This window comes from Heterodontus francisci, chromosome 4, assembly GCF_036365525.1.
Source record: "Heterodontus francisci isolate sHetFra1 chromosome 4, sHetFra1.hap1, whole genome shotgun sequence".
NCBI classification, from domain to species: domain Eukaryota; kingdom Metazoa; phylum Chordata; class Chondrichthyes; order Heterodontiformes; family Heterodontidae; genus Heterodontus; species Heterodontus francisci.
The window spans coordinates 152,216,600-152,239,347 of NC_090374.1; the positions used below are offsets into that span (position 1 = coordinate 152,216,600).

The 22,748-nt window shown below is 42.8% G+C and overlaps 1 protein-coding gene across 2 annotated transcripts in view; it reads left to right on the forward strand.

Moving 5' to 3' along the window:
- tnksa (tankyrase, TRF1-interacting ankyrin-related ADP-ribose polymerase a) overlaps window positions 1–22,748 on the forward strand; it is a 207,568-nt gene that overhangs the window by 35,177 nt on the left and 149,643 nt on the right. For both annotated transcript variants that reach the window (XM_068030356.1, XM_068030357.1), the window contains exon 3: window positions 19,890–19,985. In XM_068030356.1, coding sequence (XP_067886457.1) covers window positions 19,890–19,985 — 96 coding nt within the window. The remainder of the gene's footprint in view (window positions 1–19,889; window positions 19,986–22,748) is intronic.

Genomic DNA, 22,748 nt, shown 5'->3' on the forward strand with positions numbered 1-22,748 from the left:
GTTAATAGTGCAATGTGTTTTTCACAAGAACTTAACAAGAAATTGGAGCAGGAGTAGGCCATTTGGCCCCTTGAGCCTGCTTTGCCATTCAGTAAGATTGTGGCCTTAACTGCACTTTCCTGCCTACCCCCCCATATCACTTTACTCCTTTGCAGATCAAACATCTGTCTAGCTTAGCCTTGAATATATTCAATGACCCAGCCGCCACTGCTCTTTCGGGTAGAAAATTCCAAAGATTAATGATCCTCAGGGAGAAGGAATTCCTCATCTCCGTTTTAAATGGGAGACCCCTTATTTTGAAATGGTGCTCCCTAGTTCTAGATTCCCCACAAGTTGAAACATCCTCTCAGTATCGACCTGTTAAGCCCAGTCAGAATCTTTTATGTTTCAATAAGATCACCACTCATTCTTCTAAACTCCAATGAGTATAGGCCCAACCTACTCAACCTTTCCTCATAAGACAACCCCTTCACCCTAGGAATCAACCTAGTGAACCTTCTCTGAACTGCCTCCAATGTAAGTATATCTCACCTTAAATAAGGAGACCAAAACTGTACACAGTACTCTAGGTGTGGTCTCACCAATGCCCTGTACATTTGGAGCAACACTTCCCTACTTTTGTATTCCATCCCTCTTGCAATAAAGGCCAACATTCCATTTGACTTCCTAATTACTTTCTGTGATGCTAACTTTTCGTGATTCATGTACGAGGACACCCAGATCCCTCTGTACTGCAGCATTCTGCAGTCTCTCCATTTAAATAATATGCAGATTTTCTATTCTTCCTACCAAGGTGGACAACCTCACATTTTCCCACATTGTATGCTGTCTGCCAAATTTTTGCCAGCTCAGTTAACCTATTTCTATCTCTTTGCAGATACTTTGTGTCCTCACAACTTTCTTTCCTACCTATCTTCTCATGGTCTGCAGATTTGGTTACAATGCACTCGGTCCCTTCATCCAAATCATGAATATAGTTCATAAATAGTTGAAGCCCCAGCGCTGATCACTGTGGCACCCCACTAGTTACAGTTTGCCAATCTAAAAATGCCCCATTTCTCCCGACTCTGTTTCCTGTTAGCCAATCCTCTATCCATGCTAATATATCACCCCCAGCCCCATAAGCTCATATCTTGTGTAGTAACCTTTTATGTGGCCCCTTATTGAATGCCTTTTGGAAATCCAAATACACCACATCTTCTGGTTCCCCTTTATCCATGCTGCCTGTTACATCCTCAAAGAACGCTAATTAATTTGTCAAACTTATTTTCCTTTCACAAAACCATGTTGATTCTGCCTGATTGTATTATGATTTTCTAATGTCCTGCTACTACTTCCTTAATAATGGATTCCAGCATTTTCCCAATGACATGTTAGGCTAACTGGCTTATAGTTTCCTGCTTTCTGTCTGCCTTTCTTGAATAGAGGTTACATTTACACTTTTCCAATCTGCTATAACCTTTCCAGAATCTGGGAATTTTGGAATATTACAACCAGTGCATCCACTATCTCTGCAGCCACTTCTTTGAAGACCCTAGGATGCAGGCCATCAGGTCAAGGGAGCTTGTCAGCCTATAGTCCCATTAGTTTTCCTTGTACTTTTTCTCTAGTTAATAGTTGTCTTAAGTTCCTCCCTCCCTTTTGCCCCTTGATTTTCTACTGTTTTTGACATAACTTTTGTGTCTTCCTCAGTGAAGACAGAAACAAAATACTTGTTCAAAGTCTCCGCAATTTCCTTGTTTCCCATTAATTCCCCAGTCTCATCCTCTAAGGGACTAACGTTTACTAGCTCTTTGTTTTTATATACTTATACAAGCCCTGACTGTGTTTGCATATTGCTTGCTAGTTTACTCTTGTATTGTAATTTCTCCCTCTTTTTTTAGTCATCCTTTGCTGGTTTCTAAAATTTTCCCAATCTTTTGGCCTACCACTAATCTTCGCAGCATTGTCTTTTCTTTCAATTTGATACTATCCTTAACTTCCTTAGTTAGCCACAGATGGTGCATCCTTCCGGTAGAGTCTTACTCAATGGAATATATCTTTGAGAGTTATGATGTATCTCAAATGTCTGCTACTGCTTCACTACCATTTTACCTTTTAACCTATTTTCCCAATCAACTGTAGCCAACTTTGTCATTGTAACCTTGTAATTGCCTTTATTTAAGTTTAAGACACTAATTTCAGACCCTTCTCGCCCTCAAATTGGATGTGAAATTCCTACATGTTATGATCACTCTTGCCTAAAAGATCCTTCACTATGAACTTATTAATTAATCCTGTCTCATTACCAGCTCTAAAATAGCCTGTTCCCTGGTTAGTTCCAGAACTTCTTGTTCGAAGAAACTGTCCCGAATACACTATGAACTCATCCTCAAGGCTACCTTTTGACAATTTGATTTGTCCAATTGATATGAAGATTAAAAACAGCCACAATTATTGCACTATCTTTCTTATAAACCTCCAGTATTTATTGATTTATACTGTTTCCTACAGTGTGACTACTGTTAAGTGGCCTATGAGCTACTCCCATCCCTGTGATTTCTTTCGCTTGTTGATTCTTATCTCCACCCAAACTGATTCAACATCTTGATCTTTCGAGTCAAGTTCAGTTCTCACTACTATACTGATCTCATCCTTCATTAACAGACCTCACCCAACTCCATTTTATTCCAATTCTTCTGAAATGTCAAATACCCTTGAATATTCAGTTCCCAGCCTTGGTCAGTCTGCAACTATGGGGAGGCGGTGGCGTAGTGGTAATGTCACTGGACAAGCAATCCAGAGACCTAGGCTAATGCTCTCGGGACATGGATTTGAATCCCACCACGGCCAATGGTGACATTTGAATTCAATGACTAAATCTGGAATTAAAAAACTAATCTCATGGATACCATGAAACCATTGTCGATTGTTGTAAAAACCCATCTGGTTCACTAATATCTTTAGGGAAGGAAATATGCCGGTCTTACCCAGTCTGGCCTACATATGACAGGGCGAAGTGATCCCACAACCAACAGATCAGATCTAAGCTCTGCAGTCCTACCACATCCAGTCGTGAATGGTAGTGGACAATTAAACAACTGACAGGAGGAGGAGGAGGCTCCTCAAATATCCTCATCCTCAATGATGGGGAAGCCCAGCACATCAGTGCAAAAGAGAAGGCTGAAGCATTTGCATCCATCTTCAGCCAGAAGTGACGAGTGAATGATCCATTTTGGCCTCCTCCTGAGGTCCCCAGCGCCACAGATACCAGTCTTCAGCCAATCAGATTCACTCTACGTGATATCACAAAACGGCTCAAGGCACTGGATACTGCAAAGGCAACGGGCCCTGACAACATTGTACTGAAGACTTGTGCTCCAGAGCTTGCCGCGCCCCTAGCCAAGCTGTTCCATACAGCTACAATACTGGCATCTATCCGGCAATGTGGAAAATTGCCCAGGTATGTCCTGTACACAAAAAGCAGGACAAATCCAACGCGGCAAATTACCGCCCTATCAGTCTACACTCAATCATCAGTAAAGTGATGGTTGGTGTCGTCGACAGTGCTATCAAGCGGCAATTATTAGCAATAACCTGCTCAGTGACGTTCAGTTTGGGTTCTGCCAGGGCCACTCAGCTCCTGACCTCATTAGAGTCTTGGTCCAAACATAGACAAAAGAGCTGAACTCAAGAGGTGAGGTGAGAGTGACTGCCCTTGACATCAAGGCAGCATCTTCAGCTGCTTCATCAATGACCTTCCCTCCATCTTAAGGTCAGAAATGGGGCTGTTCGTTGAGGATTGCACAATGTTCAGCGCCATTTGCGACTCCTCAGATACCGAAGCAGCCCGTGTCTACATGCAGCAAAACCTGGACAACGTCCAGGTTGGGCTGATAAATGGCTCGTAACATTTGCGCCACATGAGTGCCAGGCAAAGACCATCTCAAACAAGATAGGAATCTAACCATCTCCCCTTGATGTTCAATGGCATTACCATTACCGAATCCCCCACTATCAACATGCTGGGGGTGGTGGTGGTTACCATTGACCAGAAACTGAACTGGACCAGCCACGTAAATGCTGTGGCTACAAGAACAGTTCAGAGGCTGGGAATTCTGTGGCGAGTCGCTCACCTCCTGACTCCCCAATGCCTGTCCACCATCTACAAATCAGGAGTGTGATGGAATACTCCCCACTTGCCTGGATAGATGCAGCTCCAGCAACACTCAAGAAGCTCGACACCATTCAGGATAAAGCAACCTGCTTGATTGGCACCCCATCCACCACCTTCAACATTCCTTCCCTTCACCACCGACGCACAGTGGCAGCAGGGTGTACCATCTACAAGATACACTGCAGAAACTTATCAAGGCTCCTTTGACAGCACCTTCCAAACCTGCGACCTCTACCACCTAGAAGGACAAGGGCAGCAGATGAGTGGGAACACCACCACCTGCAAGTTCCCCTTCAAGCCACACACCATCCTGACTTGGAACTATATTGCCGTTCCTTCACTGTCGCTGGGTCAAAATCCCAGGAACTCCCTTCCTAACAGTACTATGGGTGTACCTACAGCCCAAGGACTGCAGCGGTTCAAGATGGCAGCTCACCACCACCTTCTCAAGGGCAGTGAATGGTGGCTGAGCCAGTGATGCCCACATTCCGTGAATGAATTTTAAAAAAAAGTCTGTAATGGCTATCATATCGCACCCATTTACTTCTTTTTGCTATCAATTCATCCATCTTGTTATGAATGCTGCATGCATTCAGATAAAGAGCCTTTAACTTTTTTTTAAACCATTTTTTCCCTAGTCTGACCCTATTTGCTGGTGCACTGTTCATGTTTGTATGCTCTGTCCCTTCGTGTCACACTCTGGATGCCATTACCCCTATCACTACCCTGCAATATTGCCTTTTCCTTTCTTGTTAACTTTCTAAATCTCCCCTCAAGTGAACCCTCTCCCCACTATTGAGTTTAAAGCCTTCCCTACAGCTCTAGTTATACGATTTGCCAGGGCACTTGCCCGAGCACAATTCAAGTGAAGCCTGTCCCAATGATACAGCTCCCTCTTTCCCCAGTATTGGTGCCAGTGCCCCATGAATCAAAACCCCATTTCTCCCACACCAATTTTTGAGCCATGCATTCATCTCTCTGATCTTATTTACCCTTTGCCAATTTGCTCATGGCTCAGTTAGTAGTTCAGAGATTATTACTTTTAGTCATAGAGAGATGCAGCCCTGAAACAGGCCCTTTGGCCCACCGAGTCTGTGCCGACCAGCAACCACCCATTTATACTAATCCTACATTAATCCCATATTCCCTATCACATCCTCCCACCTACCTACACGAGGGGCAATTTACAGTGGCCAATTTACCTATCAACCTGCAAGTCTTTGGCTGTGGGAGGAAACCAGAGCACCCGGCGGAAACCCACGCGGTCACAGGGAGAACTTGCAAACTCCGCACAGGCAGTACCCAGAACCGAACCCGGGTCGCTGGAGCTGTGAGGCTGCGGTGCTAACCACTGCACCACCCCTTTTGTGGATCTGCTTTTTAATTTAGCCCCTAGCCCCTCGTACTCCCTTAGCCGAACCTCTTTTTTAGTCCTTCCTATGTAGTTGGTACCTACATGGACCATGACAACTGTATCCTTGCCCTCCCACTCCAAATTCCTTACCAGCACTGAGGCGATGTCCTTAACCCTGGCACTGGACAGACAGCACAACCTTCGGGATTCATGCTCTTGGCTGCAGAGCACAGTATCTATGCCTCTAACTATACTGTCCCCTACTACTATTACATTCCTTTATACTTTTTCGCCCCCCCCCCCCAAATTGAATGGCCTCCTGTACCATGGTGCTGTAGTGAGTTTGCTCGTCCTCCCTGCAGCCCCTGCTCTCGGCCAGACAGACTGCAAGAGCCTCAAACCTGTTGGACAAATGAAAGGACTGAGGCTCCTTCAGTGCTACCTTCACATTGTTTATTTAACACTAAGATATTGATGAAGAGGATTTGGTGGACAGTATTCTTTTAAGTCCGTTCTTGACTTTGGCAATGTTGATGCCATCCATGTTAAATGCTCTCCCCCACCACCTGCCTCTCAAGTGGTGAACCATTGTCCCTGTTAGCTTAAAAACACATGGGCTAAAACTGTGATAATTTTTGTGCTCTGAAGCCTATTTTTAAGCAAATAGCCTTGTGTCAAGGCCTATGTCCCAATCAAACACTATTCCAGATGTTAGCCAGTGTTTTGTGTTGATGCTAACGATGCCTCAACACTTGGTTCTCCTAACCTGTGGCTTGAAAATTGAATTACCAGGTTTATTAATAAGAGTAAGGAAGACTGATTTACAGAAGGTGATATTACAAATTTAGTTCAAGTTTCAAGAGGTTATATTTTGGATTCTTAAGACTTGGCATTAAATTGGTCATTTGGGGGTATGGTAGTATAGTAGTTATGCTACTGGACTATTAATACAGAGGTATGGAATGATAATCCACATAATGCAGGTTTAAATCCCACTATAGCAGTTTGAGAATGTTTTCAAATAAAAATCTGGAACTAAAGAGCTGGTGTATGTAAAAGTGATGATGAATCTGTTGGTTTGTCATAAAAACACAACTGTTTCATTAATGTCTTGTAGGGCGAAAGTCCGCTGTTCTTACCCAGTTTGGCCTATGTGTGACCCCAGCCCCACACCAACTTGGTTGACTGTAAACCCCCTCTGAATTGGCATAGCAAGTCCCTTGGCTATATCAAACCTCTGCCACCACCATCTCTTTAGGTCAACTAAGGAGTCATAGAGAGATACAGCACTGAAACAGGCCCTTTGGCCCGCCGAGTCTGTGTCGACCATCAAACACCCATTTATACTAATCCCACATTAATCCCATATTCCCTATCACATGCCCATCTTCTCTCAATTCTCCTACCACCTACCTACCTACACTAGGGGCAATTTACAATGACCAATTTGCCTATCAACCTGCAAGTCTTTGGCTGTGGGTGGAAACCGGAGCACCCGGCGGAAACCCACATGGTCACAGGGAGAACTTGCAAACTCCGCTCAGGCAGTACCCAGAACCGAACCCGGGTCGCTGGAGCTGTGAGGCTGCGGTGCTAGCCACTGTGCCACAATGGATGGGCAATAAATTTCGGCATTGCCAGCAAGGCCCACATCTCAAGATTATATTTTTTAAAAGGTTTTTGAGAATGATTCAACTCTGTGGCTTGACCTGAAATTTTGTAGTTTTCTTCTTCCCCTCCACTCCTCCCCCGTTGCTTTCTTTTCCTCAGAATAAGAATCTTTACATGATAAAAACAGAAAATGCTGAAAATAGCAGGTCAGGCAGCATCTGTGAAGAGAGAAACAGAGGTCATGTTTCAATCCAATAACCTTTCATCAGAAAAGTTAGAAATGTAATAGGTTTTAAGTAAGTGAAATGGGGGAGGATGGGAAAAGAACAAAAAGGGAAGGTCTGTGAAGACAGGATTGATGGTAAATGACAAAATAGTTGGTGCAGAGCCAAAGGGGGTGATAAAGGGACAAGCAAAGAAACAAAAGGTGTGTCTAGAGGTGGTATGAATGGCAGGTTAATGAATAGCTGCTGCCTGACAGCAAAAACAAGAGAAAAACGAGAGCAAGACTGAAACATGCAAAGAAAAGGAAACAAAATGGGAGCAGAGATTATGGTCTGAAATTGTTGAACTCCTTGTGTCCGGAAGGCAGTAAACTGCCTAATTGAAAGATGAGATGCTGATCATCAAGCTTGCGTTGAACTTCATTCGAACACTGCAGTAGGCCGAGGGCAGAGAGGCCAGCATGAGAGCAAGTTGGAGAATTAAAATGGCAGGCCATTGGAAGCTCGGGGTCATGCTTGTGGACTGAACAGAGTTGTTCTGCAAAGTGATCACCCAATCTGCATTTGATCTCCTTAATGTAGAGCAGACCGCTTTGTGAGTTGCAAGTACAGTATACAAAATTGAAAGAAGGACACATAAATCACTGTTTCACCAGGAAAGAGTGTTTGGGGCCTTGGGTGGTGAGAAGAGAGGATGTAAAAGGGCAGGTGTTGCATCTCCTGCACTTGCATGGAAAGTTGCCATGGGAAGGGGACAGGGTGTTGGGGGTGATTGAGAAGTTGGACTGTGGCGTTATAGAGGGAACAGTCCCTTCGGAATGTTGAAATGTGAGGGGAGGGGAAGATGTGTTTGGTGGCATCACGCTGGAAGTAGTGGAATGGGATAGGATGATCTGTTGAATATGGAGGCTGGTGGGGTGGAAGGTGAGGACAAGGAAAACCTTATCGTGGCTCTGGGCGGGAGGAGAAGGGGTGAGAGCAGAAGTGTGGGAAATGGGTTGGACGTGGTGGAGGATCCTGTCAACCACAGCTGGTGGGGGTGGTGGCGGGTAGCCTCGGTTGAGAAAAAGAAAGGCATATCAGAAGTGCTGTTGTGGAAGGTTGCATCATCAGAACAGATAAGACGGAGAAGCTGGGAAGAGGGGTATGAGGAATTGTAGTCAAGGTAGCTGTGGAAATCATTGGGCTTACAATGACTATTTGTTGACAGCCTATTCCCAGAAATGGAATCAGAGAAGTTGAGGAAGGGAAGAGTTGGAGATGGGTCATGTGAAGGTGAGAGAAGGGTGGAAATTGGAAGTAAAGTTGAAGAAGTTTTCCATTCAGGCAGGGCAAGAGCAGAAAATGGCACCAATGCAGTCATCAACTTACCAGAAAAAGGTGAAGGAGGGGGCATGAGTAGGGCTGGAACAGGGAAAGTTCCACATTTTCCACAAAAAGACAGGCATAGCTAGGACCCATGCAGGTACCTATAGCAATACTTTTTATTTAGTGGAAGTGAGTTCAGTTAAAGGAGAAGTTGTTCAATGTGAGAACAAGTTCAGCCAGGTGGTGGTGGATAGGGACTGGTTGGGCTTGCATTCAAGGAAGAAGCAGATAGCTCTCACACCATCCTGGTGGGGGATGGAGGTGTAGAGATTGGATATCCATGGTGAAGAAGAGACAGTTATGGCTAGGAAATTGGAAAATGTTAAAAGTGATGCATTTGAAGAGTCACAGATGTAGGTGGGGAGAGACTGGACAAGGGGAGGAAAAATAGAGTTGAGATAGGAAGAGATTAGTCCAGTGGGGCAGGAGAAGGCTGAAACAATAGTAGTATCGCTAGCATTTTCTGTTTCTATTTCAGATTTCCAACATTCTCAGTATTTTGCTATAGGGTCTACTTTGTAACCAGATGGATTGTAACCATCTCAGACTGGTCTGGGCTATCAGGAATTTAATTTTGCCAGATTTGTTTCACAGATGTAATGCAGGTTTGAATGGTTACCTCTGAGGAAAGAGCCTACAGAATAAAAGCAACTGAATTTACGTACTCTTAATGTTGGCACCGCTTCTGTATGCGAGCACTGTCTCACTTATTGCTGTGGTCTCTTATGCTACAGGACTGAGTTGGCTAGTTTAGTGTTTGTGTATTCATTGAAAAGTATCATGACATCTGCTTAGGTCAGAGAAATTATGCAATTTCGTTTGAGTTTCATGGAATTCTTCGTCACTAGCAACAGATCAGTCCAATCGTTCTTTCCAAGTAATTGGAGGGCACTGCAGGATTGGTCCATCCATAGGGAGAGTGGGGAAGATATTTGGATCTTCTAGAACTTGCACAGCTTCCGACTCTCATTCTACAATTGAAATTTGCAGCAGGGAAGCAAGCTGTTAACGTTATGGTGCAAACAGCAATTGTTTCTGCACTGAACCAGTCTGCCTGTATGGGAGCCCTGATCAGTGGTACCTCATCACTAGAGCTGAGAAGGTTGTGGGTGATTTGATAGAGGTCTTCAAGATTATCCAGGTGATGATGAGGCAGATATAGATGAATTGCTTCCATTCATCAACAAAATTGTAACAATAAGGCACAAATTTAAGTTAATAATGAATTAAAGGTGAGGTTACAAAAACATTTTTCAGGCTGGGGGGGGGGGGTGGGGGGGGGGTTAGGTTACACAAGTATTGTTGAAGCAGAACCTGTTAAATTCTTTTCAGCTGGATAACTGGTTGCTTGAAAAAGAGGAATATTGAAAGTTTTGGGGAATGAACATTAGTGGGATTAGACTAGGTGGCTCTTGAGAAAAGATATGCAATTTCTGCACCAGTTGGCCCATTTCTGAACCATTGCATTGTATGATAGTAAAACGCTTCTGCGCTGGATCTAGCTATAACTGCAATTTCCTGAGTTCTGCCCTTCCACTACCCCTGTTGGACTGTCTTTAACATCGGGGGGTATAGGTCAATTTCTGTTAATTCCACATAGACTTTGTCAGATATATAATCTGTAAAATGTTTGAATTCGTCGTGTATGCTATGACCAAAATATGTGCTGCATATAACATAGGTGGTACAGCCAGAATATTTATTACTGGGTTTAGACCTTCAAGATATGTGGCACCAAATTCTTCCAGGACCATATGGATAATTCCTTCCACTCCGTCCTCCCATTAGTTTGGAGGACTACATATTTGTATATGTGGGATGAATTGCCCTTAAGGATTGAAGAATACTAAACTTGCTGCAGGTGATCTGACAGCAGTTTCATTCATTTCAAAGGGGATTTTTTTTTTTAAAAGAATAGTTCTGTTAGAACCTTGGAGAGTGACCAATGTCAGAATGTCTGAAGGAATGAGTAATGTATCCTTGAGATGTTGAATGATTTTGTCTTTTTTTTTGCTTCAAGGCCCTCAAATGGGCTGAGTGTACACCTTAAAAGAAATATCCAGGACTTCCTGAAAATTTATCAATGCAGAGATATTCAATTTACTGCTCATGAAGGAGGATCCTGTGGATGAAAAGGCCAGTCAATGTTTGATCTGCCACTCAGTTTGTGTTCAAAGTGAATAATACATAGTAATACTGTAGATTTAAACAGCTGAACATTAACTTGTTGTTTCACAGGATTGAAGAGTTAGATTGAGATCATAGCTACCTTGCATTTTAAATTTGAAAAATATCAAAGCATATAATTTTCTTGGCATGTAATGACCTTATTAAATGCCCCATTAGTAAAATACCCAGTTGTGTGTTACAGAAGATCATTCCTTCCCCAATCCTGTGTTAAGGTGATGAGCAGCAGTGTTAAATTTAACGTATATGCTGAATGTTCTGAAAAGCTAATGAGAGACTTTTTGATGCGTCAATTTTGGAAGGGAAAAAATAGCAAAACTAGAGACTATAGTTGTGCAGCTGAATTGAGGGAGGTCGTGTCTATAGTGCTCAACCAGAGGCAAATGATGCTGAGATGAGATATAAAAAAATACATCTAACCTGTTTACTCCTCCAGCACTAGTTCTTTTTCTGCTTTCAACATGCATTTGATCCTTTGTTCTGCTGCAGTTCTCCATGCCTCATTGATTTGTTCTCAACTTTATTAAAAGACGTGCTTTATTCAATTTTGGGATTCAGACAACTTTTGGAGTCTAAAGAGTTAGTTTGGGCAATTTTTCTTAAAGAAATTCTACTCGATGGTTGTACGATTTTCCCTGATATTTGTTTTAAATGGGATACTGTGCCTTTAAAGAAAAGGAAAAAAAAGTTGCCAGATACTATATGGTGACATCACATGAAAATGATGTGGTTCATTTACCTTCATCCAAGGAGCTTTTCCACCCTTCCATCTGTGAACACAGCTCACCTTGGTAACTCTTCAAAGTCGCATAGCTGAGATCAGCAATTCAACTGAGTGACAGGCTAAGCACTGAACAGAATTCCAAGATTTCACTGCATAACAGTATAGCCAGTAGAGTATTTTTTTTAAAGTTAAGTGTAACTTGGGTGGTGAAATAATCTGGTAGAAGAGGCTGTTGGATCAACTTAATATACAAACATTCTATGCTCCACCCGGGTCCCTTCAACAGATCACATTTTGGTTACTTGTTTAGACAAAGCTAATGTAATTTGGTGGGCTTGAATTCTAGCTGTTTGAAAATAATGTAGTCCCTATTTGTGCTAAGCTGCTTTAATAGCAGTTTCTTGCCTCAGGCTGCTTGAATGTTTGCATTGTAGTCCAGTAAGAGAACTCAGAGTGATGGCCACCTGACTATTGGTAAAGAAGGCAGAAATTTAATTAGCCTCACTGTCCCTGGTCTAGACAAGTGGAAATACCTAGGTATTTCCTCTTCTTTTCCACTTATTATCATCTGGTTGAAGTTTAGTCCTTTTAAACAATGGAACTTGGCCATTTGCACTTATCAGCCGGGACCAAAGTTAATGACACAAATGCTTCCTCCTGGTCACCCCACATGCTCCTTTCTGGTTGAGTGTGGGTGTGGTTGGACTAACAGCAGGGCTTTTCCACTGGAGTATTGGTGCCTGATATTCTCTAGAAATGCTATGGCTTAGCTTTCAGCTTCAGAATGTTTTTTTTTATTCGTTCATTGGATGTGGGCGTCGCTGGCTAGGACAGCATTTATTGCCCATTCCTAATTGCCCTTGAAAAGGCGGTAGTGAGCTGCCATCTTGAACTGCTGCAGTCTGTGTGGGGTAGGTACACTCACAGTGCTTTTGGGAAGGGAGTTCCAGGGTTTTGACCCAGCAACAGTGAAGGAATGGCGATATAATTCCAAGTCAGGATGTTGTGTGGCTTGGAGGGAACTTGCAGCTGGTGGTGTTCCCATGCATCTGCTGCCCTTGTCCTTCTAGATGGTAGATGTTGCGGGTTTGGAAGGTGCTGTTGGAGGAGCCTTGGTGCATTGCTGCGGAGCATCTTGTAGATGGTACACACTGCTGCCACTGTGCATTGGTGGTGGAGGAAGTGATTGGCACCCCATTCACAAACAATGAAGTGGGCTGCTTTGTCCTGGATGATGAGCTGCTTGAGTGTTGTTGGAACTGCACCCATCCAGGCAAGTGGAGAGTATTCCATCACATTCCTGACTTGTGCGTTGTTGATGGTGGACAGGCTTTGGAGAGTCAGGTGATATCATATTGACCTCAGGTGATTTCAGCTGACTCTCAAATCCTGTGTAGTCAATCCTGATTACTTTTTACTCATTTTTAAATGAATCCCCAAACAAATCTTCATGTTCAAATTATGTGCGCTGTTGCTCTTTGTAAATACTGCATGCATGGAATAATCAATTCCCACCCACCACTCAGTTTCTGCAAACTTGTCATACTCTTGACCATTTACTGGATCAGGTTATTAATTAACATTCTGCAAGCGAGCTGACTGTCCTCCTGAACTTTTGCCACATTATTTTTGTTATTGGACTTTGTTGAATTTTTAAAAAGAAATGTGAAAGGGATAGTGGGTAAGTAGCAATTGAAGTGAGAAATAGCATATAAAAAAAACTTAACAGCTATAAAGCACATATAATTAAAGCTGCTTTTACACTCAAATTGGATTACAGAAGATTGAAGTTGATTCATTGGTTCCCTACATTTACGCTAAATCCAGCATTGTAAACTTAGGAAAAACTGGGTTTACAATTGTGTCCTTAGTGGCAAGGGGACTATTTTGAGTTGTGTAGGTGTTGGGAGCCAGTTTGTGGATGTTGGTTTGCCAGAATCCTATGCACTCGCCTACATAAATTAGTTTATATGGTGAGGGACAAAAATAGTTTCAGTGAGTGTTTTTCTTTTTAATCTTTTGTAATTATACTAGTTTTTAAAAATACAGTTTCAAAACCTCAGGAGCTTATGCATGGAAGACTTGATTCAATACTGGTTACAATTCTTGATGGGAGAGTAGTCTAGTATTTTGTGACCATCTGCTTTTACAGTTCTAAAGAATTTTACATTGCACCGCAGACACTCACTACAGTAGTTGGCCGAAGTGCATATCCATTAAATATCGAGTCAGCTGTCTGCAAATAAGTGCAAGTGCTGTGTTTAGAGTTATAGGCAATAATGCTATGGTTGTGTAAACATAAAATGCTGGAAATACTCAGCAGATCAGGCAACATCTGTGGAGAGAGATGGTGATTGAGGTTGTATTCAGTGAATGGCAGATTTATTCTAGTAAGTTGCTTCATATACTATTTGGTTAACCACTTTGCTGGCAACATTAAACGTGGCACCACTTAATATTGGCGACGGTGTACAGCATCTTTTAAGATAGTTGGCTTTCATCTCTGTCAGAAAGATATGGACCACAGTTTTGGCTGTAACAGGTTGAGCATTTGGTTCCTCATAGCTGCCTGGCAGAAGTTGAAAGCAACTTTTAATTTTTTTTGTTAAGAAAACACAATATGCCAAATGAGAAATATTAATTCATCGCTTGGAAACTTACATTAAACTTTAAATGGAAAATATCCTACAGTTAACTTTAAAAAAAAAACTGACAACCAAGATGGCCACTGGAATTTGCATCTGAAATACCGGGAGATCGAATCGGAGACTCAAATCTAACAAGAATATATATAGAAGCCCAGCCAGGGCAATGCTTTGGATAACTGAGTAGAATATCCAGATCACCCTTGTTAGCGGAACATTCAAAGAGTGTTAGTGAATGGCAGCGGAGGGCGGTGTATGCCCATACCTTTATATAGGGTACACTTGGAGTGTGACCTAGTTTCAGGACCAGTACCGGTGGGGATTGCCCCTAGTTTACCTGTGAATGGTTAATGATCTGGTGGGGGCAAAGGTGGTAGCTTCCCTAGTAGTTTTAGAGAGACCGAAAGAGGTCGGAGACAGAGGAGTTTAGGAAACGGTCCCCAGCATTTTCCCTGACTGTGTGGTGACTCAGTCCATGGCCAAACAAGCTCCATCAGAGCAGGCTGAACTGCCACTGCAGACAGATGACCCTACTGTCTGGTTATCTGAAACCTCCTTTGGGAAGTTAGAGGACCCAAAGGAAGGGTTAGACAGATATTCCCTAGTTGAGGCTCAGCAAGCCGACCTAGTACTAAAAAGGTTATCACAGCCTGCCCAAACCGAAACTGAAGCACAGGGAGTCCCTGATTGCTACTATTTAAAGAATGAGGTGCTGATGAGGAAGTGGAGACCTCCTCACAGACCTGTGGACGAAGAGCGGACAATGGTTCATCAGATAGCGGTGCCGCCGAGGTACCGGAAAGAAATACTAAGAATGACCCACGACCTTCCAATGTCTGGACATGTCGGTGTACAAAAAGCCCAAGCCCGCATAAGACAGCATTTTGACTAGCCAAAACTCCACAGAGATGTGGTGGAGTTCTGTAAAATTTGCTGCACGTGCCAGGTTGTGGTGAAGCCCCAACCTGCAATTAAATCTGCATCCGTAAGTGCCATACCAGCTTTTGGGGAACTCTTCAGAATGCTGGTGGATTGTGTGGGACCCCTGTTGAAAAGAAAAGGGGACAGATGAGCACAGGCTGTCAGATAGTTCGGGAAGAAGGGGATGAAAAGGACAGTGAGGACAGATTAGGGGAAGACCAGGAGGGTTCCCAACTGGGCCCCCTACTGTCCGGTTAGCCAACCCTGAAATGTTGGGAACATTAGACCCCACACACTCCTACATAAATGCAGGCCAAAGAGACACCCTGCCAAGGCTGCTAACAGCATTTACAGAAACCTGCAGGGACAAGAAAAGTTCCCAAAAAGGCTGATCAGCAGTGAGGGAGATGCCTCACCTAGTCGAAGTGCTGCAGGGGAGTTCAGTGAAAGCTTGACAGACACCTGTGAGCAGGAATGTGCCAGAGGAACTAGGGCAGATAAGCAGAGACCCTCCCCATAGTAAAGGGAAAAAAATACCCTGAAGTAAACAGCACTTGTGTGACTCACCAGAAAACTAAAAGTGAGGTTGGTGTGGATCTACCTACTGAAGAACCCAGTGATCAGGTCCCAAACCCAAAGCTAATGAAATCCAGCAATTTAATTCAGAATTCAGCAAGGAAAAGGGCCCAGAGGAAATCTCAGACACCTCATAAGGACTAAAAACCAATTTATTACCCGCTGCCACTATAGGGAGAAAAATGATCAAGATGCTGGAACCTGGCTGGTTAAAGCCACGTGTTGCAAAAACAGCAGTTGAGGGTTTAAAGCTTGTGCATACAGGAGAACTTGCCTTAAGCAATAATGGAAATTTGCAGACCCCAAGTTTCTTCAACAACCATATGTTTATTGCAAAGCACATCCCCACGGTATTACAGATGGATACTAGAGAAACTTTAACCCCATTTGATAACACATAACCATCCCAGATCACCCTTGTTAGCGGGACATTCAAAGCCATCTTGAGGCATTCATGAATGGTGACGTCCTCCAGGGGGAAAACACTGACAATACCACCTAAGAGAGATTTTGAGATTTAGACTTTGAACCTCATTAAAAACAAAGTGAATTGAAAGAACCATGTGACTGTCTCCCCAGGCTGTGTAAAACTGGGAGTTTTGTCACATAAAAAAAGATGGACAGTAACTGAGTGTGCAGCAGCAAGGAAGGAAGTGTGCCTCCCCCTCTCCCGCCCCCCTCCCCCTCTCCCTCTACAAGACATTGATGTTAGAAAATTGTCTGTGACTGTGAACCCTCCAAGCTTACAGATTGCTACAGAGACCAGGGGGAGAGAGTCATCTACAAGGCTTCCTCCCAGAAAACCATGAACCAAGCTGGCCAACCACAAAATGCACTTTAACCAGCCAAAAACCTAAAGAATCCAACTTCAGCTGGAAAACAACCGAACCATCCAAGCTCAGACTGTATTTAAATTTAATTTATTCTGAACTTTAATCCAACCACAAAACCTACTTTCCATTCTTTAATCTATTTGTGTGCGTGAGTGATTCTCGTGTGAATGTGTGCTTGAATGTGTAGCATATTTTTTATTTTGAAATCAGGTTTAGATTGTTAGTTATAATAAATTCACCTCTTGTTTTAACTCAAGAGGCGGCACAGTGGCGCAATGGTTTGCACCACAGCCTCACAGCTCCAGCGACCCGAGTTCGGTTCTGGGTATTGTCTGCGGAGTTTGCAAGTTCTCCCTGTGACCGCGTGGGTTTCCGCCGGGTGCTCCAGTTTCCTCCCACAGCCAAAGACTTGCAGGTTTATAGGTAAATTGGCCATTGTAAATTGCCCGTAGTGTCGGTAGGTGGCAGGAAAATAGTGGGGATGTGGTAGGGAATGTGGGATTAATGTAGGATTAGTATAAATGGGTGGTTGATGGTCGGCACAGACTCGGTGGGCCAAAGGGCCTGTTTCAGTGCTGTTTCACTCTATGACTCTAAAACCTGTCCGATTGGTTCTTTCACCATCACATAAAAGGTAACACTGAGGTGGTAAGCACGACTACTGCTTTAAAAAAAAAAGCAACAAACCCTGTTGTGGTCAAACAGAGGAAGGGCAAGAGGGGCGACTGTGACCCCCCTCCTCACCTGGCCATGGCACTTCGTTCTATGCCTGATTGTTACCAGTCACTGTGCAAATAGTGGCCTTGGCAAAACTGGCTCCTAGTCCCTTTGACATAGTCAACAAGGGTATTGTAGCCCAGTGGTTATAGTGGACGAGCAAACCTGAAGTTTTGAATTCAATAAATCTGGTGACTTATGGGCTAGCACCAGAAAAATGACCATAAAAACTATTTGATCATTTTAAATACCCAACGTGTTCACTAATGCCCATCAGGGACGTGAACGTGTCACTCCCACTTAGTCTGGCTTGTGCACAACTCCAGTCCCACACTATTGTTGTTGATCTTTTAGTACTCTCAGGGGACCTAGGGATGGGCAATAAGTACTGCCCCTGTCAGTACTACCCACATCTCAAGAAATTTTTTGAAAAGGACAAAGATACAAACAACATTTGCATAGTGTCTTTAAGATGGAATTAAAAAAAATAAAATAGAGAGGATCTCAGGAGGGAGAGTAGTTCCTAGATGGCTGAATTTTCTGCTATCAGTATGGGACGGAGAGGGAATGGGATACACTGGACAATAGAATCAGAAGAGCAATGGATACGTGAGGGAAAGCAAGTCACAGTGGCAGGATGGAGCAAGGCCGTGGAGGGATTTGAGGACTGGGATGAAGATATTAAATTTAACACTGGGGATGGAGAGCCAGTGTAGGTCCAAAGGATGGGAATGATAGGTGAATGGGGCTTAGTGCTGAGCAAGCTGGAGTTTATGAATTATGGACAAAAAGGAAGGCCAGCAAGGAAGGTATTGGGGTAATTGAGTCTAGAGGTGAGAGAGGCATGGAAATGGCTTTCGGCAGCTGAGGAGCTAAAATCCAGGTAGAGATGGGCAATATTATTGCATTGGAAATAAGTACTCTGGTGTTGAAGAGGATATGGGATTTGAAGCTCATCCTGGGGTTGGATGCCACACCACGGTCATGCAGTCTTACTGAACTAGAGCAAGAGATTAGAAGGCAATGGAATCTCAACGTCAAGGGAGTTGTATTTGTGGCAAGCATTGAAAACAATGGTAATAAAAGCAAAATACTGCAGATGCTGGAAATCTGAAATAAAACAGCAAGTGCTGGAAATAGTCAGAAAACTCACTCCTCCATTACTCCCGACCCCCCGTCCCCTTCCCGTGGCACCTTCCCATACAATCACAGGAGGTGTAATACCTGCCCTTTAACCTCCTCTCCTCACCATCCAAGGCCCCAAACACTCGTTCCAGGTGAAGCAGCGATTTACTTGTACTTCTTGCAATTTAATATACTGCATTTGCTGCTCACAATGCGGTCGCCTCTACATTAGGGAGACCAAACGCAGATTGGGTGACCGCTGTGCAGAACAACTCCGCTCAGACCGCAAGCATGACCCTGAGCTTCCGGTTGCTTGCTATTTCAACACACCACCCTGCTCCTATGCCCACATTTCTGTCCTTTGTCTTCTGCAGTGTTCCAGTGAGCATCAACGCAAGCTCAAGGAACAGCACAATCCACAACTGCGTATTAGTAGTTGGAAGGATATTCCCTTTGAAAGGCACAAATAATGAAAGCCTAGGGAAATTAAGTTTGTTCTCTCTTTGGCCAAGAAGAAACTTCTCTGTGATCTCAATGAAAATTTCAAGATTATAAAGGATATTGACACTGGATTATTACTAATGATGTATTTCTATGGCGTTTCGTCATGCGGCCCTAAGATAACTGGTTAACTACAATAATTTGTATAAATTTGTAATTTTTACAGTGTAGAACGCAAGTTGGGAAAGGCCAAACTAGGTGTTTGTGGGATGGTCAGTAATGAATTGTATGGAACATTGAAACAAATCATCAACTTAAAGGACTTTGTAATGTTAGGGTTTCCAGAATTAATTTTTTTTAAACATTTCTGATCTACAAAACAAAGCTACATTCCAAAAGCATCACCTATATTATAATAAATAGGCCTACGTGGACTGTGAATGAGATTAGATCACCAATTGAGTGTTTTAGAACAGGATTTAAGTGTTCAGTTGCCCATTCATTGCATTATTGTAATATTTAGCATTGTTTGCACCAGTTACCATTTAACTAGATGGCTGCTGGCTAGAACGATATTAGCCCACCCATTATATTTTGTTGGAATGCTTCCAATGCTTTGCAGGTTTGTTTTATGTAAGTAGTAAGCCATGGAAGGATTTCAGCCTGTTCATATTGTTGCAAAAACGTAGGACAGCAGTTATATATTGGATCGCCGAGTTAAAAACAGAGCATGGTATAAATGAGAATGTTTCACAGGTTCATTTGCTGCTGGACGTGCTGCCTCTGAAACCTTGGACAATGCAGTATGTCTGTGAATGTTTTATATTATCAAGGTCATATCCCATATGATCATTCTTTGATTTGTTTCTCTGACTATAGTAAGCTTTTACTGCAATGCAAGTTCTTTGCAATGTATTACTATTCATTCGCAATGCCTAGAAGAGCATTACCAGTTAGCAGTGTTCGTGTTCCTGAGATGAGATACTGTTTCTGTTTTCCATGTACAGTTCTTCTGCAGCACGGAGCTGATCCCAACATTCGGAACACCGATGGAAAGACAGCTCAAGACTTGGCGGATCCTTCTGCAAAAGCTGTACTGACAGGTAAGACGAGTTTGATCTCGGCAGTGTGCCTTTGTTGCATTCATGTGTTGTCTTTTCTCCCACCACAACCCTCTCCCCAAAGAGAGATCTTACTGCTTTAATTATTATCAATGTCAACAACTTATAAGCTATTATCCTATTCTGACTAACACACACAGTCAGCAGCAAATATTAATTGCTGTCGTCTAATTGGTAGAGATTTCTTCTTATTTGAACATTCTAGAATTGGTAAGAAATGCCATTCATTATTCAATGCATTTTATTTTCCGGATGCAAAATATATTCCATTTTTCACAGATCTTCGCTCTCCAGCTTGTGATGTGTTTTTTCTTAGTGTAAAGTTAATTAGCAATGCAAACAGGGATAGGCCATTTCAGTCCTGTTCTGCCATTCTATTAGATCATGGCTGATCTGTACCTCAACTATATTTATCTGCTTTTGATCCATATTCCTTGATACCCTTATCTCATAAAAACCTGTTGATCTCGGTCTTGAAAATGTCAACTGATTCAGCATCCACAGCTTTTGGTCAAGAGCTTTCCAAATTTCCACTACACTTTGTGTGAAAAAGTTCTTCCTGATTTCACTCCTAAATGGCTTAGTTCTAATTTTAAGATTATGTCCCCTTGCTCTGGATACCTCCACCTGAGGAAATAGGGTTGATACAGAGAAACTATCAAATGTCTTTATCTTTTCATCACCATGATTCGATCATCCCTCAACCTTCTATACTCAAGGGAATGCAAGCCAAGTTTAGTTTTGGTAGTTGCCAAAAGAACCAAAGGCAAAGTGACTTGCTGGAAGCAGATTCAACAATAATTCTCAACAGGGAATTGGTTAAATACTTGAAGGCGAAGAATTTGCAGATCTATAGGAAAAGGACAAGGAAATGGGAGAAATCAGATAACTCAAAAAGTCAACACAGGTACAATGGATGAATGGCCTGTTTCTGTGCTGTAACATTCTATGATTCTACATAGCATATACAGCACAGAAACAGGCCATTTGACCCAACCAGTCCATATCAAAGTTTATGTACTCAACCGTCCTTCCATCCTTCCTCATCTAAGTCTATCAGCACAACCCGCCATTCCCTTCTCCTTCAAGCTTATCTAGCCTCCCCTTTAAATGCATTTATACTATTTGCCTCAGCTACTCCCTGTAGTAGTGAGTTCCACATTCTCACCACTCTCTGACAGAGGTTTCTTCTGAATTCCCTATTTGAGTTTTTTGGTGACTTTTATTGATGGCCTCTAGCTTTGCTCTGCCCCACAAGTGGAGACACACTCTTAGTGACTACTCTTATCAAAACCTTTCATAATTGTAACGCCCTCCAAAAGGACACCCCTCAGCCTTCTCTTTTCAAGAAAAAAGTCATCCAGCCTGATCATCCTTGCCTGATGGGCATTACCTCGGATTTCTGCCACGAACCTTGTAAATCTCTTTTGCACTATCTCCATGGCAACCAAGAACTGCACACAGTACTCCAAGCGTGGTGTCAAGCAAACCCCTCACCTGCCAAGACTGAGGCACACATTATTTTGCCACATAAACAAAAACTTAACATTGCAAGTATGAAATAAAAACAAGAAATGCTGGAACCACTCAGCAGGTCTGGCAGCATCTGTGAAAAGAGAAGCAGAGTGAACGTTTCTTTCGAAGAAGGGTCACTGACCCGAAACGTTCACTCTGCTTCTCTTTTCACAGATGCTGCCAGACCTGCTGAGTGGTTCCAGCATTTCTTGTTTTTATTTCAGATTTCCAGCATCCGCAGTATTTTGCTTTTACTTAACATTGCAAGCCCTGATTGGAAGGACATTTGCATAGTACCAGACAATATTGAAATAATAGAGACCCAGCAGTTGCTTCCCCAATATACAGAAGTGGTCAAACCAGTTTTAGTCACATGACTAGCTGGCTGGAGGTTTTGAATTTTAACTTCCAACAAAGGATTTGAACTCAGAACGCCATGTGCTCATGGACTGAGAACATCTCCTCTCCTGTCTGCCTGCCTCCATCTCTTCCCACGGAACTGAATCTTGTGAAAACACGTGAAACTCAAAGAGAGCAAGATTTCCTACGTGAACAAGGTTTTTAAGAAGGCTATTGGGCCCCAATGAAACGCAAAACCATATCTTCAATCAAGGACTACAGCGAGCTCGAGAAACAGTAACAAGATATTGCTGTAAACTGTTGTATTTATCTTTTCCTCTGCTCTTTTCTGTCCCTATCTGCATGTTTATATCACGTGTGCATGCTAGCATGGGCACATTGGATATCCGTAGGCATGAACCGTATTAGAGTTTAAATTTAAGGTTTAATAAATTTCATCTTTCTGCTTTAAACCAGAGAAAACCTGTTTGTGCTCATTTCTTTGCCTTATAATTGGAAACTGTGAACAAGGATTCACAAAAAAAGGAGCTCAAAACACAATGTTAAAAATTAAACCCTGTTACAATAAGACCAGGTAAAGACAACAGAAGACCCCTAGACATATTTCTCACCTGGTCGTAACAGAAATTGGGTGCTAGCGTCCGGATTGTTACCCAGAGACAAACGAGTGAATGTTGAAGTGGGAGGCCAATTTGTTACCAATCAAAAAGTGCAAATCAATACAAGTTTTCTTGTGGTTGTGTGTGTTTATATGCAACTAACATGTCTACAACTGAAGTGAGTGCCTCTCCAAGCCAGGATGAAGTAACTTGGGATAAGTTAAAAGCACTGTCTATGGAGGACTTGTGTAAAATGGCTGAGCAGTGTGCA